Here is a 15,663-nt window from a genome sequence, read left to right on the forward strand (position 1 = left end):
GAGAGAGAGGCAGAGAGAGGGAGAGACAGAATCCCAAGCAGGCTCCACGCTGCCAGTGAAGAGCCTGATGTGGGCTCAAACCCATGAATTGTGAGATCATGACCTGAGCCAGATTCAAGAGTCATAGACGCTTAACCGCCTGAGCCACCCAGGTGCCCCTGTCAAAAAAAGGTTTTAAAAACTCCTGCCAGCCAGGTGGGAAAGTCTTTGCTCAGCATAGCCTTTAATGACTCTTGTTTCTTGCTTGGATTCTCCATCTGCTGAAGTATTTTGGAATAATTATTTTAGATTTAGAACATTTCTGAATGTAATAAAACTACATGAAAGTACAAAAGTACTTTTTATTGGATAAAGACCTTCAGTTTCAGGATTCCCTGAAGACATCAACATGTAGGATTAGAAGCACTACCATTGAGAAGACAGAAAGGAAAATAAATAAAGAATATCTACATGGTTATAGTTGTATTCAGTGTGGTTAGTGTTATCTTTTTTTTTTTTTTTTTTTTTTTTTTTTTACTTCTCTTTTGCTTTGGCTCATATCCTGAAAATAAATACTTTGCAAATTTCCTGGCTATCATGGTAAGAGGTGTTAAACAATATAATTCTCCATTTTATTGTGACTGTAATAGCGTCTCATTAGACCAAAGTCATGTATCTGACAACTTCTTGTCTGGCCCATGATGAGGAAACAAGGAGAAATCACTTAAAGACAAAAGAACCAAATAATTATAACAATTGTTATTAATAATTATAACAATTATATTTATATACAATTGTATACATATAATATATATAATTACAATAATAATTGTAATAAGTATAACATACTCATAGGACATCCCTATCATGTCCTCATTAGAAATTTATGTACTTCTACTTTATACACAGTTCTAACAAGCTTTGCTCTCTTACTGCCCCTAAGACAATCAAAAGCAACAGATCATTGAGAGGGAGAGAAAGAGAAGAAAGGGAACCAGGAGACACTGGTGCTTAGAAGAGGATTTACTACTAAGAGTGAGAAATAAGCACTTGATACAGGAGGAGACAGAAAACAGATGCAGAGGCCTGGGACCACTCAGCGAACTATGACAGCACAGCTGGATTACAGCCCAGGAGAGCTAATGATGAGTCTATGTCTTTACTAAAAGAAGGTTCCTAATGTTCAAACCTAGAAAAAGGTATGTAACTACTAGCTAACTAAATTCATAAATAAATAAACAACCAAACTACTTTGGTTTGCTATATTCTATTATGAAGGCAGCAGCATTTATACCATATACTGCAGTAAAAGCAGTATATAGCTTTTAGACAAATGTCTGTTAAAATGGTTAGAAATCTTTTGCAAATTTCTTGCTAGAAGGAGTATATTTCAGTCCTCAGGATAATGCTTTTATTTTTTATCAATTTTTTTTTAATGTTTATTTTTGAGAGAGAGAGAAAGAGTGAGAGTGAGAGACAGAGAGAGAGAGAGAGAGAGGACGAGCAGGAAAGGGCCAGAGAGAGAGAGGTCGACAGAATCCAAAGCAGGCTCCAGACTCTGAGCCATTAGCACAGAGCCTGACACGGGGCTTGAACCCACAAACTGCAAGATCATGACCTAAGCTGAAGTCAGAGGCTTAACTAACTGAGCCACCCAGGTACCTCAGGATAATGCTTTTAAATATGAACAGATGATTTCTAATATTGCTGAAAATGTAGCATTTCTGCATTTCTTATTTTTTGGCCTGTCCTCATCAACTGACAAAAATTACAATGCTGGGCTAATCTTTGGGAGATTGCAACCCCATTCATAACTAGATATTACAACATTTAAAGTCCATACTATAAAGAAGTTATTGATTATTGTTGGGTTAAGTTACATTTGCAGTAAACTAAACATCTTATGAATTAGGTTGTATAAAACATTTTTCTATTACTCAATGAACATGGGACTTATTATCTGAAAATAAATAGTACGGAAGATAGGTTTCACTGAGAACAATGGATCAACAGTCCAGAGAGGGAGCTTGTGCCCTGCCAACTACTCATTTGGCAAACTTGCACATGCCTTTTAACCTTCTTGAGCTACAGTTTCTTCATCTAAGAGGTAAAAGAAAACCCAGTACAAACAGAACTACAGATACAGGCAAGTTACCTTACCCCTCAGTTTCTTATTCTTACCCCTCAGTTTCCTCTTTTGGAAAAATGGAGATGTTTGTTACCTCTGCCAAATAGACTGTTACAAGGAGTAAATGGCTCAATAACAATTAGCTTTTAGGAATCATATTGTCACTTGTGTGCAAATTTTGTCTTTTTCTCCTGAAACATATTTTTACTTCCCTAGGCTTCAAGATTTACAGAAATGTATTTCCATCTGATACTGTGTAAAGCTGCTTCTGCTCTTCCCATATAAACATCCTTTCCTCCACCAACCACAGGCATGTTTAAAAAAAAAAAGATGCTCGGGGCGCCTGGGTGGCGCAGTCAGTTAAGCGTCCGACTTCAGCCAGGTCACGATCTCGCGGTCCGTGAGTTCGAGCCCCGCATCAGGCTCTGGGCTGACGGCTCAGAGCCTGGAGCCTGTTTCCGATTCTGTGTCTCCCTCTCTCTCTGCCCCTCCCCCGTTCATGCTCTGTCTCTCTCTGTCCCAAAAATAAATAAACGTTGAAAAAAAAATTCAAAAAAAAAAAAAAGGATGCTCTATATACATAATTTCTTTTTAGCCCCATAAAAAAGTAAACCCACGAGGTAGACACTATTATTATCCCCATTTTACAGATGAGAAAACTAGAGCATACATATGTCGTGACTCACCTAGGTCACAGGGCTGGGAAGAGATGAATGGAGTCCCATCTAGAAAACTGTAGGAGGCCAGGCTGACCAAAGCTGGGAGGGGCTGCAGCAGACAACAAGGTTAGGACATCCTGGGGCACAGATATGGTCTGAAGGACCTGGAAAACTGAGCAGAGAGGCAAAAGTAGAAGCATTAGAAGTTTTCGAGCAGGGGAGCACCAGGGGCAGAATTGATATTTTCAAATAATCAATCTTACAATTTTGTATCTATTTTCTAGGCAAATAGTAGCAACTAACTTTTATTTAACCCTTATTAAAGCTCTGCTCTAGACCTCTGCATGTATTTGCTCATTGAACACTTATAACAACTCTAAAAGGTAGGCACTGTCATTTGTTCCATTTTACAGATGAGAAAACTGAGGTGCAGAAAGATGCAAGAACTCACCAAAATCCAGAAAGCTTGCAAGTGATGGAACTAGGCTTCCCTGGCAGGCAGCCTGGCCCTGGTGTCTACTGTGGCCTCGGTGCCACAGTGCTTTTGTTAATAGACATATACCGCAGTCTAGACATACAAGGCTAGCAGGGGAGGCAGCAAGAATGGAGAAAAGGGGAAATTTTGAAAGAAAAGTGGGTGGGATTTCTGGACTCACTAGAACTTGGGGGGAACAAGAAGGGGAGTAAGTTGAAAATGAAATAAAAGTTTTCATTCCCCTGGGAGAATCACGGCGCCTCTGAGGAAGACAAGGAGCTGGTCTGGAGGAACCACGATGGAAATGCAGGTGGTGTTGAATTCAGGGTAGTGCCTGGAATGCTAGAGAGATGGCTGCAGCTGGCAGCACTGCTCAGTGAGTAGACAGCACTCCGGAAAGAGATGTGAGGGCCTCCTGCAAAGATAAACTCTCAAGTCAGGAAAACAGGTAAACTCTCCAGGGAAGAGAGAGCGAAGAAAGGAAAAGAGTAAGTCTCTAAGTCTAGGTAACCACCAAGGACAGGAGATGAGAGGAAACAGCAAGACGAAGAGGCTAACACATACCAGTGCCCGTGGCGCACCAGCCCTTGCAAATATGCCATGGGATGTAGGAGAGCAGCCCTGTAAGGCAGCTAATGTTGCTCCTGGAGATAGAGGAATTTGAGTTAAGGCATTCAGGGGTCTTTCCCACAATCACACAGCAAGTAAGTGATGTAACTGGAATGTGAACCTAGTCCATGCAATCCCAAAGTCCGTCTCTTTCCATAAACAAAAATGTGTGGAAAGGGGAAAATGCCTGACACAGGTGAAGGCTGGTGGCTGGTGTCTAGGACAAGGATGGCAGGACACAAAGCCCTAGAGGTGAACCAGAATAGGATTTTAAAAGGCTACATCATGTCTAGGAACTAAAGAGCCAGTGGAAGTTTTTCAGCAGGAAAGTAATATAAGAATCGTTTTAAGACAAGAATATAAACAAATATAAAAAGAGAAGTATTAAAAAATGGACAGGATGGGGAAGAAACTAGGACCAGAGAGCACAGATGGCGGTAACGCTGTACTTTTTTTGATGAGTAATGATGCTCTGGGCTGGAGCTGGAACAAAGGCAGCACGGAAGAAAGAGACTGGATTCAGGAGGTATGCAGAAATATTATGGTAAGACCTGCCCATCCCTCTCCCAGGGGAGGTCCCCAGAAGGCAGCTGGAAATAGGATCTACCACTGAAAAGAGTTCTAGGATGGAGATTTAGAATTCAGAAGTCATCAGGAAGAGATGGTATCACCAGGAACTGGAAGACCAAGAGAAGATGACCAAGCAGGAAATTCTGGGGGCAAAGTAAACAAATAGAGGATTTGAAGGACCGTTTCTGGAAAAGGCTCCAGTGCTCATCTGCTCTTACGAGTTTCCTTTTCCTTTTGTATCCTGTCTACAGAAGGGGAGCAGGTCTTGACCTTTCAGAACTTCCGTTGCTGCCTGTTCTGCTCTCATCTCGAGCACAGACACTATTTTCCTTACAAAGCCATGGGCTGGCTTTGTTCTCTCTCAGGGAGGGATCCCAGAGCCCCAAACCCATGCCTGTGCAACAGGACAGGGGAGGTCACATGTCAAAGAAATGTTTAGACAGTCAAGTCTGCAGACCCTGGTCATTATTTGGAAGTGGTGGTGGCTACTGGTTCTCTGAGAAATCCGCTGTGGCACTGAAAAGGGCGTCTTGTAAGGACCATGAAATGCTCACATTCAGAGAGTGGTAGTTACCGAAATCACTTAGGAGAGGGGAGCATGAAATGCTGGTAAGAAACTGGAGGCGGTGAGTTGTTGAGGTTCTTTCAAAGAGATTTAAACAGAATATTCAGGTCAGTCTGTATCCCAGGTCAATTGAGAGCTCTTTATGCAATCTTTCTAAAATTATGGCATCAAATATATGGAAAGCTAAAGGTTTTTCAGATGATGATCACATACCCTGCCATTCACCCCTATTTTCTATACTGACTTGCTACTTCAGTATACTTAACAGTAGACTGAAAATTTGGACTTTGGGACAGGCAGGTCTGGGTTAGAATCCCAGGTCTGCTATTTAATAACTGAGGCCACAGGGAAAATCACTCAAACTTTGAACCTCAGTTTCCTCAACTGTAAACTGAGATAATACCTCTTGTGGCCGTTAATATTGACTGGATTGTTTAACTTCTGTTCCATTCCAACTCCCTTATCAAGTGCCTGTGGATACAACAAAGGCTGGAAAAGTCAAAGGCAAGTTTCCCAGACTCCCTTGCAGCTGGGTTTCATATCTAACCTAGTTCTGCCAAGTAGGGCATGCCTGAGGGAGACTCTGGAGGTAGACGTGGGCGGGGTAAAGCTCCAAGAAGACACTGGATCTTGTAGTAACCACTGTAGAAGTGACTGGTATTTTGGGAATGTGGAGGTGGAGTTTCAGCATTTGGACCCAAGTATGTCCAAGTATGTCTGTACTGTCCTGACAGTACAGAATGCAAACTGATTTTCACTGCTCCCCCAGAAATTCTTAAGCTGCTAAATACCCTGCAATAATTGTCATTTTGTTTAAACTACTAGTTGGAATGGATTCCCTTTTTTTCAACTCATAGACCAACCTCATAGGGTTTTGTGGGAAAGGCAATGTATGTAAACTAGTACAGTGCTTAACACCTCATGAGCCACGTTACTATTATTAGCGAATCGTATGTCCTCAATCGTATGTCACAATTAGCGAATCAGTGTCTACAATGAAGTAAAAATAAGCATCCTGCAATTTCTTAAGGATTTTCTGATTTTATTTTTTGAAACATATTTTGGTTCTAAGATTCTTAGTTCTACATATTATAGAGGTTTTAGTTTTGTGCACAGTTAGGATCGACAAAGTGAAACATTAATTATCAAACTAAGAAACATGTCCTCTTTAAAATGAGGAAAACCAGGATAAAAGAAAATGCCCGTATTGTTTTTTACTTAAGTTGTGGAATTGTCTTCAATTTCAGTACCAGACACAATTAGGAGTGATCTTAAAAGACTTTTAGACAATGGCTGAGAAGGTCAAAGGTCTTTTGTTCTTTCCCAGGCTCTGCTTATCTTGTTAGCATCTTCTGATCTCATTGGGGAGATCCATAACTTAACATAGAAGGTTTTTGCCAAACTTGCATTCTTATCTTTTATTTAGGGAGACCTTACTGTTTTCAAACATTTGAGAGTAAGAATGGATTTAATTGTGTTTAATCTTTATTGGAAGATATGTAACAAGATGCTGTAAGCAAAGCTTTTAAGCTTCTAAATACTACTGTGATTTTGTTTATGTTCAATTACTTTCATAAGTCATTGACCAAAAAAATAGTAGTTTTTTAAAAAAAAAAAAAACTTGAATTTATTACTCATTTTCCTTTCTGGATTCTCCCCAAACTATTTACTGGATGTTGAGCATTTAAAATATCTGTAGAGCAGGGCACCTGGGTGGCTCAGTCAGTTGACTCTTGATTTCAGCTCAGGTCATGATCTCATAGTTCCTGGTTTTGAGCCCCACAGTGGACTCTGAGCCAACAGTGCAGAGCCTGCTTAGGATTCTCTGTCTCCCTCTCTCTCTGCCCCTCCCCTACTCATTCTCTCTCTCTCTCTCTCAAAATAAATAAACAAACTTAAAATATATCTATCTGTAGAGCCAATTAAAGACAAATCTACCTGTTACAGTTTTCATTACAGATGCTTCATGTTAGCAATCTTAGTTTATGTTCTATTTATCTGAAATTCTGATTTTGCTTTTAGTTTAGGGGGTATCAATGATGTCTCTGTTAATTTAACAAAGGCCCAGACAAATATGAAATATTTTCAATTCTGATAAAAAAAAAAAAAAAAAAAAAACTTCTTTTGTGACAGGACACATAGAATTCTTTTTGGCATTGCCCAATTAAGGAAATAAAAACACAACTTTTCTGTTACTTGGGAATATATTATGCATAAGTTAAAAGGCCACTGGAAACTAAAAAGACAGAAGTAACTGAATTTTTTCAAGATTGGTTTAATTATTTCTCAAAAATAGAAAAGGCTCCAATGGAAAAAAATGCAATGAAAATAATTTATAGGACAATGTCATTGCCTTCTTTGAGCTCTGAAAATATTTTCTGCATCCAAGTGAAATTTAATCACTTTATTATTGTATTAAGGGGAAACTTGCATTAAGTGGTCTGTGGAACTTTATGTAATTGTCCCTTCTAAAACTCAAGAGATTGATAAATTACTGAGGTCAGTAATTTTGTGACTGTTCTTAATATTTTTTAAACAAAGAGGGGTGCCTGGGTGGCTCAGTTGGTTAAGTGTCTGACTCTTCATTTCAGTTCAGGTCATGATCTCACGGTTCGTGGGACTGAGCCCCTGCAGCTGGCTTCTCTCTGGCAGTGCAGAGTCGGCTTGGGATTCTCTCTCTCCTCTTTCCCTGCTCATGTGCTCTCTAAATAAATAAATAGATAAAGCTTAAATATATATTTTTATATAAAATATAAAATATAATTTATTAAATTATTTAAATATAACAATTAAATGTATTAATATGTTAAATATATATTTATTTAAAAATATATATGTATAATATAAATATATATATATAAACACAGAAACTGAAGAATTAAAATACACAAGAGGGGGTTGCCTGGGGTAGCCCAGTCAGTTGAGCGACCGACTTGATTTCAGCTCAGGTCATGATCTCACTGTCGTGAGATGGAGCCCTGTGTCCAGCTCTGTGCTGGGCATGGGGCCTGCTTGAGAGTCTCTCTTTCTCTGTCCCTCCCACACTTGCCCATGCACTCTCTCTCTAAAATAAATAAATTAATTAAAATTAAATAAAATACACAAGAAAGAGCAGATATAACAGTTTTATGAATGTAGTCAGGATATGGTTTCTACTACTATGTACAATTAAAAAAAATTTTTTTATGTTTATTTATTTTTGATAGGGAGAGAGAGACAGAGTCAGAGCATGAGTGGAAGAGGGGCCACGAGAGAGGGAGACACAGAATCCGAAGCAGCTTCCAGGGTCTGATCTGTCATCACAGAGCCTAATGTGGGGCTCAAACCCACAAACGTGAGATCATGGCCTGAACTGAAGTCAGACACTTAGCCGACTGAGCCACCCAGGTACCCCTGTTACAATTATTTTTAATAAGCTAGTTCCCTTTTATTATGTTCTCTTTAAAATGAATTGTGGTTCTATAACTGTTAAACTAGTATCAGATAAACCTATAAGAACATTAGAGTCTGAAGTCATAAGCAGTAACATTCTAATTTCAAACTGTTTTGTAAAGCGATACCAAAAATAAGAGACAAAAAAACCCCTAGTATTATAAAAAGATCTAAAATTCTTTTAAAATAGGATGAAGAATTTTACATTTATGATTTGGGTTAAAACTGCTAAGGAGGGGTGCCTGGGTGGCTCAGTCAGTTAAGCATCCAACTTCAGCTCAGATCATTATCTCACGGTTCGTGGGTTCAAGCCCTGCATCAGGCTCTGTGCTGACAGCTCAGAGCCTGGAGCCTATTTCAGATTCTGTCTCTCCCTCTCTCTCTGCCCCTTCCCTACTCATGCTCTGTCTCTATCTCTCAAAAATAAACAATAAAAAAATTTATTTTAATTAAAAAAACTGCTAAGGAAACTTACTGTACATGTTCTCTTTTTCTTGTATTTCTTATGTGTCACTATTTGGGGAAGAAGGGTGAAAATGAATGTACATTTATTTACATGATGCCTATTATTGGTAAATTAATAGAATTATCCCTTATGGCTGCTGAAAAAGTTTGTTAATAAAATTCATTAATTAATTTGAAGTTTGAAATGTATTTAGATCTAGGCCTATGATTTTAAGCATAATTTATGAAGCATGAGATAATTAATAAACTTTTAATTGATAATTAAAATTATAGCTCAGTGATGTCTTTCATCAGGAATTTTTTTGCCCACAGAGAGGGTATGCATAGATTTTTTTTTAATGCTAGGCTCAGAGTTTATTGTAGATACACAGTCTTACTGATTATCACAACTTATGATATACAGAGATGAATGCCTCTATTCTTATTAGAAGAGACACATAAAATAAGATTTGTTTATAACCATTTTTAAAATAAACTTAAATTTTAGAACAGCTTTAGTTTTATAGAAAAAGAGAACAGGGGCACCTGGGTGGCTCAGTCAGTTAAGCGTCTGACTCTTGGTTTCAGCTCAGGTCATGGTCACACAGTTTTGTGAGTTTGAGCCCTGCATCCAGCTCCGCTCTGACAGTGCAGAGCCTGCTTGGGATTTTCTCTCTCTCTCTCTCTCTCTCTCTCTCTTTCTTTCTCTCTGCCCTTCCCCCACTCATACTGTCCATCTCTCTCAAAATATATAAACTTAAAAAAAAAAAGAGGACAGGGTTCTTGAATACCCCATACTTAGTATACTCTACAGTTAATATCTAACATTATTTTAACTGTCACAACTAAGAAATTAACATTGGTATATCACTATTAAATAAATTCCATATTCAAATTTCATTAGTTTTTCCCTAATTTCCTTTTCTGTCCCACAATCCCATCCAGGATGCTTCATTACCGTATACAAGGCGATTCACTCTTTGTGCGTGAAGTTTAAAGGTCTTTGGCAAATGCAGTGTCACCTTTCCACCACAATAGTGCCATACAGATTAGTTCCACCACACTTACAAAGCCCTCTGTTCCCAATCTTTTGAGAATTCCCAGAGGATCAGTTTTTAGACTGATATTTCAGCTTGATCTTTGGTTGGGAAAACCTAGGCTGTGAATTTTTTCAGGCAGTGGTTCTCAATCCTAGCTGCACACTGGAATTACCTGGCAACCTTTAAAAAATATTAATGACTGGTCCTCACTCCAGATCCTAGTTTCACTGGTCCGGGGTGTGGGCCTGGGCATTGGGATTTTGAAAAGTTCCTGAGAGGCTCACAATGTGCAGGTACGATTCAGAACCACTGATCTTGTGTTCATCTGTTTCATGATTGGATTCAGCTGCATTTTGATAACAACACAAATGATTAATTGATGCATCTACATCATTTTGGGGGGGAGATACTATGAACTGTCATGTAAGTTTTTAAGTAAGTAATATGGCAAGGATGCATTTCACATGCTAACTAATCATGTACACAAAACACTCTGGCTGGAGGAGGCTTTTCTGCTGTTATTTCCTGTTTGATCAACCTGGGCAGCTCCAGGTTATTTCCTCGAAGGGTATTCAGCCATGTTTCAGGTTGGCTTGACCATCATCTCTGGACTCTAGGATGCTGCTAATCCTCTGATATCCAGCCACTTTCCCTACCCAGCACGTGGTTTATGGCCCCTGCCTGAGTGTCTGTTAAGGAGTCCCCAGGCTCTAGGTTTTGTGGACTATCTGGTAAGCCCAGACCTGCCTTCAATTGTCAGCTACCTTCTATGACCCTCTTCAGGTTGACACAGGAACCCTGCAAACATTCTCCATACCCCCTGGCGGCTGAGGAAGACTGAGTGGCCTCTCTCAGGTCTGCTCTAAGCCTAGATCTGCCTTGCAACCATTTCTGCTCCACTTCAGTTGCCCCTTGCCAGAATTCCCAACAGAAGATAGGCCCACAGGTGCACTCTGGGGATCCCCAAACCCTAAATCCATCACAACCCTCCAGAGTTTCAACCCCTAAGAGGTGCCAAGGAGCCAAGCCCCATCTTTAAATCTAAAATCTCCCTTTCTTCTTCTAGTTCCTTCTTACAGTAGAAAGGCAGCAAGAAGGGAAAACTGAGTCACGTTCTCATTCCTTCCCACCCTATGGTTTACATCATGAATTCTATGCTTGCTGTCCTCTATGTTCTGCTAATGATACACAGTGCCAAGATTTTAGAATTTAAAAAACAACTTTTCTCTCTCAAGAATCTGACTTTCTTGGGGTGCCTGGATGGCTCAGTCGGTTAAGCATCCGACTTCAGCTCAGGTCATGATCTCACAGTTCGTGGGTTTGAGCCCCATGTCCAGCTCTGTGCTGACAGCTCAGGAGCTGCTTTGGATCCTGGGTCTCCCTCTCTCTCTGCCCCTCTCCCACTCCCACTCTGTCTCTTGCTCTCAAAAATAAATAATAAAAACATTAAAAAAAAAAGAATCTGAATTTCTCAAAATAATGGGCTGTCAGACAGTTGCTTCTCTTGTTTTCTAAATATCCCTTCAGAAATCCAGTCTCCTTCTGTGCTCTGGGCTGTATCTGCTTTCTGCTCCAATGAAGCGAAAGACACTGACTAAAGTGACAAAGCACTTGAGGCAAAAAGAAGATTATGGCAAAGAAAAATATCTATTGATGTCTCAGAGTAATAACCCTCTACAATCATATCATAAAATGATATGGACCTGCTACATCAAGTGAATGTCAATTTGCAGCCAGATAAATTTGGAAAGCAAAATGATTTCAATGCAATTTCTAATAATGGCCAATAAGATGTACTTGCATTTAAAAGCACATAGATCTTTCCTCACAAGTGGCAGAATAGGCTGAACATGTATTTTAGGGTTGAATAAAAGTTCCACATCACATGCATTCAAGACCTGAGGACACAGAAGAAGAATATCATATCCAGTCTGTATATATATTCCAGGAAGATTTCACTGCCAAGGTGACAGCTGTGGATAGCTGTCCAGAGGAACTTTAGTCAAAGTCTATTGAGATTAAAAAAAAAAAAAAAAAAAAGACGAATAAAAACAAATAAAGAATGAAAATCCCTTGGAAGAGCAGATTATTAACTCTGTGCTCCAAATCAAAAGATGAGTAACCAGACTTTGCTATTTGTTTCTTCCTCAGCTGGAAAGACAGCTAATGATGCAGAATGAAATGAGAGAAAGGCAGATGGCTTTGCAGATTGCTTGGTCTCGAGAATTCCTCAAATATTTTGGAACTTTTTTTGGCATTGCAGCCATCTCTTTAACAGCTGGGTATGTTTGCTATTCACTTTAAACTTGTCGTAAGTAATTTACTTATTTTTTGTTTTGACATTACATATTATCATAAAGTTGACCAAGATAGGACTTTGTTGCATATAATGTATATGTAAAAACAGTAATCCCTTATAGCTTAGTCCTTGGAGATAACTGTAGAACCAGGGTAGAAATAGTTAATTCTACCTCTAGTGTCTCAGATTTCTTCTATCCTTTTCTCCATTTTATAAGTTACAGGACTGACTTGATACCAAGATAGAAGAAGTCCTCTGCTAATTTATCTCCACAACCCATAAGGGGGATATAGCAATACTTAACCATTTTTTAAATGATTAATCTGAGCCTCAACGTTAAATAAAGACGAGCAAGTCATAGACTCTGCTCTTGAGAATTGCAGACTCTGGGGAGAGATTGTGGGTAAGAAAATTCTATTTCTGTAAAATACTCAAATGAACTAAGTACCTTCTAAAATGGAAGACATTCGTCCAAAAGCAGGTAATTTTTTTTCATTGAGTATGGAGATAAGTATTTACAGGCCATTCTTGATATTTATTCTTTTTTGTTCTTGAACCAGAGCAATAAGAAGGAAGAAGCCAGCCTTCCTCTTCCCTATCATTCCATTAGGCTTTGTCCTCACCTACCAGTATGACTTAGGATATGGAACCCTTCTCCAAAGAATGAAAGGTCAGTTTTTGATAAAGCAGAGTCTATTTCTGATTCATCTTCTGGTTCAAGGATCCTCTCCTTATGGTCCCTTCATTTATGGGCATTTTGACAAGACCCCTCTCTCTGAGCTTCCAATGACCAACATATCTGCTCCCTCTCACAGCAGTGTGCTAGAGTCAACTCATACCAGCTCACGTGAACTATCAAATTTTCAGGAATTTGTAAGCTGGTTGTTAAATACAGTCATTATTAAAAATTTAATTATATAAACTTATAATTAAATTATAAAAATAATATTAAATTCTATTAAAAACAATGGTAATATATACTCAACTTATCAGTTTTTCATTATTTTACTATTATCAGTACTCCTAAGTTATGTGTGTCTATTTTATGTGTATCTACTGTATCTGCATGGCAGAAATGCAGATACAATATACAGACACAATAAGATACAGATACAACCCTGACTTCAGTGGCATCCCATTGGTAGCCTGAAGTTGGTCATGGTGGGAATATTTACACATGGAAATCTGAAAACACCAAATCAAGGCTTGATTTACTATTTTGTTGATTGTCTAAGCCAGGGGTTGGCAAACTATGGCCTGCAGGCTGGCCACATGTCTTTGAAAATAAAGTTTTATTAAAACACAGACATGCCCATTGATTTCTGAATTGTCTGTGGATATATTCCCATTACCACAACAGAGCTGAGTGGCTGCAATAGAGACATAAGGTCCCACAAGCCTAAAATATTTACTGTCTGGCCCTTTTAAGAAAGCTTGCCAACATGGTCTAGACTGAAGGAAGTGAAGAAGAAAATGTTAATACTGTAGATTGTGCTTAAATGTTTGTTGTGTCAATGGCTATTACATTGTGACTAGCACAAACAGTTGAGGAAATATTCTCCCAACATTTAAAAACTGTTATCTGAAAAATAAATAAAGTAAAATAAAATAAAAACTTATCCGATTCAGCTAAGTTGTCTATATCATTCTCAAACAAATAACATTCCAACATATGTTACTGTTTCCACTTTTGTCCTACTCATTAGTATAAACGAAAATACCAACAAACATTCATGTTGGAATTATACTCTCTCATCAATTACAACTATAGATTAGCTATGAATATAATATTTCAGGAAAAAAACAATAAAAGCATTCTGAGAATCAATTTGCTATGGGAAATTTATGATAAAGTATACAGAACATTTTTTTTTTATAAATTGTGTGCTACATTTATTTTATATAAGTAAAATTTATAATAAACTTATGTTCATAATAAACTTATATGCTTTTTTTTTTTTCCGGGAGAGCTGGTTGTTAAATAATCACCAGCACCATGCTGTTCTCACAGAACTCTGGATTTTATTGCCCTAGAAAATAGCACTGCCACTGTCCCTTCTTCTTGAGCCTTTGACCCAGAGCATATTCCTCTCATGGGCTCTGTGGGCACATCACTGTCTCTCAAGCTCTGTGGGGACTGATTTGGTACAGGAAGGGAAGAAGTATAGGAAGGTATTGGAATCAGGGAGTAGAACTTCTCTTTCCCAAGCCTAGAGAGATAGAAGGGTTACATGTTCTTAAAAATTCCCATTTGAAGATGGAAATACATTTTCCACACAAAAACTCTGCAAAAATGTTCCTTGGGGTCAAGCATTATTGGTATCATATCATAGTTCAGCTATATTGTGGGCTAAATAGTTTTTTGTTGATGGCCTAGAAATTTCTTGATTGCATTATTACTATGGGAAAATGAATTAAACACTGACCTACAAATTAAATTCTGGAGTGCAATCTCATTTTATGCAGGAGACTAACTACACAACTGATTTACCAATGTTAAAGCTCATTTCAATAACCTACTCAGTTTCATGCTACTCATCTGCTTAAGAATTCATTAGTCTGATTTTGCAAGATGAGGAGCTCTGGAGATAGATGGTAGGGATGCCTGCGCAGCATTATGAATGTTTTTAATACCACTGAACTGTACGACTCAACATGGTTAAGACAGTAAATATTATATGTATTTTACCACCATAAAAAAAATGGGGGGAAAAAACTCACTAGTCTTGAGTTCAATTGTTTCATTGTTTATATGGACATTAGAATTCTCAGCGCCTCATAAAAATTAATATGTACTATTAAATGTCAAGCCTGTTACACAGTATTCACTTGAACATATTACTAATAGAGAACAAGTTTATTTTCTAAGAACATTGTGATTGTATGTTTGGGAAGTAATTTTATTACAGGTCCATCAGAATCCACAGAACATATAATTTTAAAATTTCAAGACACACTGTGGGAATTTCCTGTTTAAAAAAATATATATAGGGGCACATGGGCAGCTCGGTCAGCTCTTCTCAGCTCAGGTCTTGATCTTACAGTTGTGAGTTAGAGCCCCATGTTGGGCTCCTCTAATCTACCAGGAAATGTGCCATCTTCGAAAGTTTAGGTTATAACATTTAGCCCTGTTAACTAGTGATGACCCAATATATACAACCCTTGTTTGACTGAATTTATCATCAGCCTTTCTGCAAACACATGGTGAGAATTTGCACTACGTGAGGCCCTATCACATGGAAACATCTAGTATGTCATCAAAGGCTTATCTAATTACATATAATTTATAATGATTTTTACTTACTACTTAAGACAGAGGCAAAAAAAAAAAAGATGTTTGCAGATGGTTGAAACATTATAATTTGAAAATTGTAAGCCCACCCTCTTGGGCCTGGGGTACAAATTAACCGTGTGCTAAAATAGAGGTACTTAAAGGAAACATTTGCCTTCCTTCCCAAGGAAA

At 38.3% G+C, this 15,663-nt stretch overlaps 1 protein-coding gene and 1 long non-coding RNA gene across 5 annotated transcripts in view; one reads left to right on the top strand and one right to left on the bottom strand.

The window, feature by feature from the left end:
* The window catches only part of LOC147574686 (uncharacterized), a 78,526-nt gene that overhangs the window by 38,943 nt on the left and 23,920 nt on the right, over positions 1 to 15,663 (bottom strand). The window contains exon 2 of the long non-coding RNA XR_015243410.1: positions 2,794 to 2,938. This is a non-coding gene — a long non-coding RNA (uncharacterized LOC147574686). The remainder of the gene's footprint in view (positions 1 to 2,793; positions 2,939 to 15,663) is intronic.
* The window catches only part of PLGRKT (plasminogen receptor with a C-terminal lysine), a 44,100-nt gene that overhangs the window by 27,240 nt on the left and 1,197 nt on the right, over positions 1 to 15,663 (top strand). For all 4 annotated transcript variants that reach the window (XM_025931671.2, XM_086684878.1, XM_086684879.1 and 1 more), the window contains exons 4-5: positions 12,053 to 12,183; positions 12,761 to 12,870. In XM_025931671.2, the coding sequence (XP_025787456.1) occupies positions 12,053 to 12,183; positions 12,761 to 12,870 (241 nt within the window). The remainder of the gene's footprint in view (positions 1 to 12,052; positions 12,184 to 12,760; positions 12,871 to 15,663) is intronic.

Source organism: Puma concolor, chromosome D4 (assembly GCF_028749965.1).
Source record: "Puma concolor isolate L17-30 chromosome D4, mPumCon1.1.hap2, whole genome shotgun sequence".
Lineage (NCBI taxonomy): Eukaryota > Metazoa > Chordata > Mammalia > Carnivora > Felidae > Puma > Puma concolor.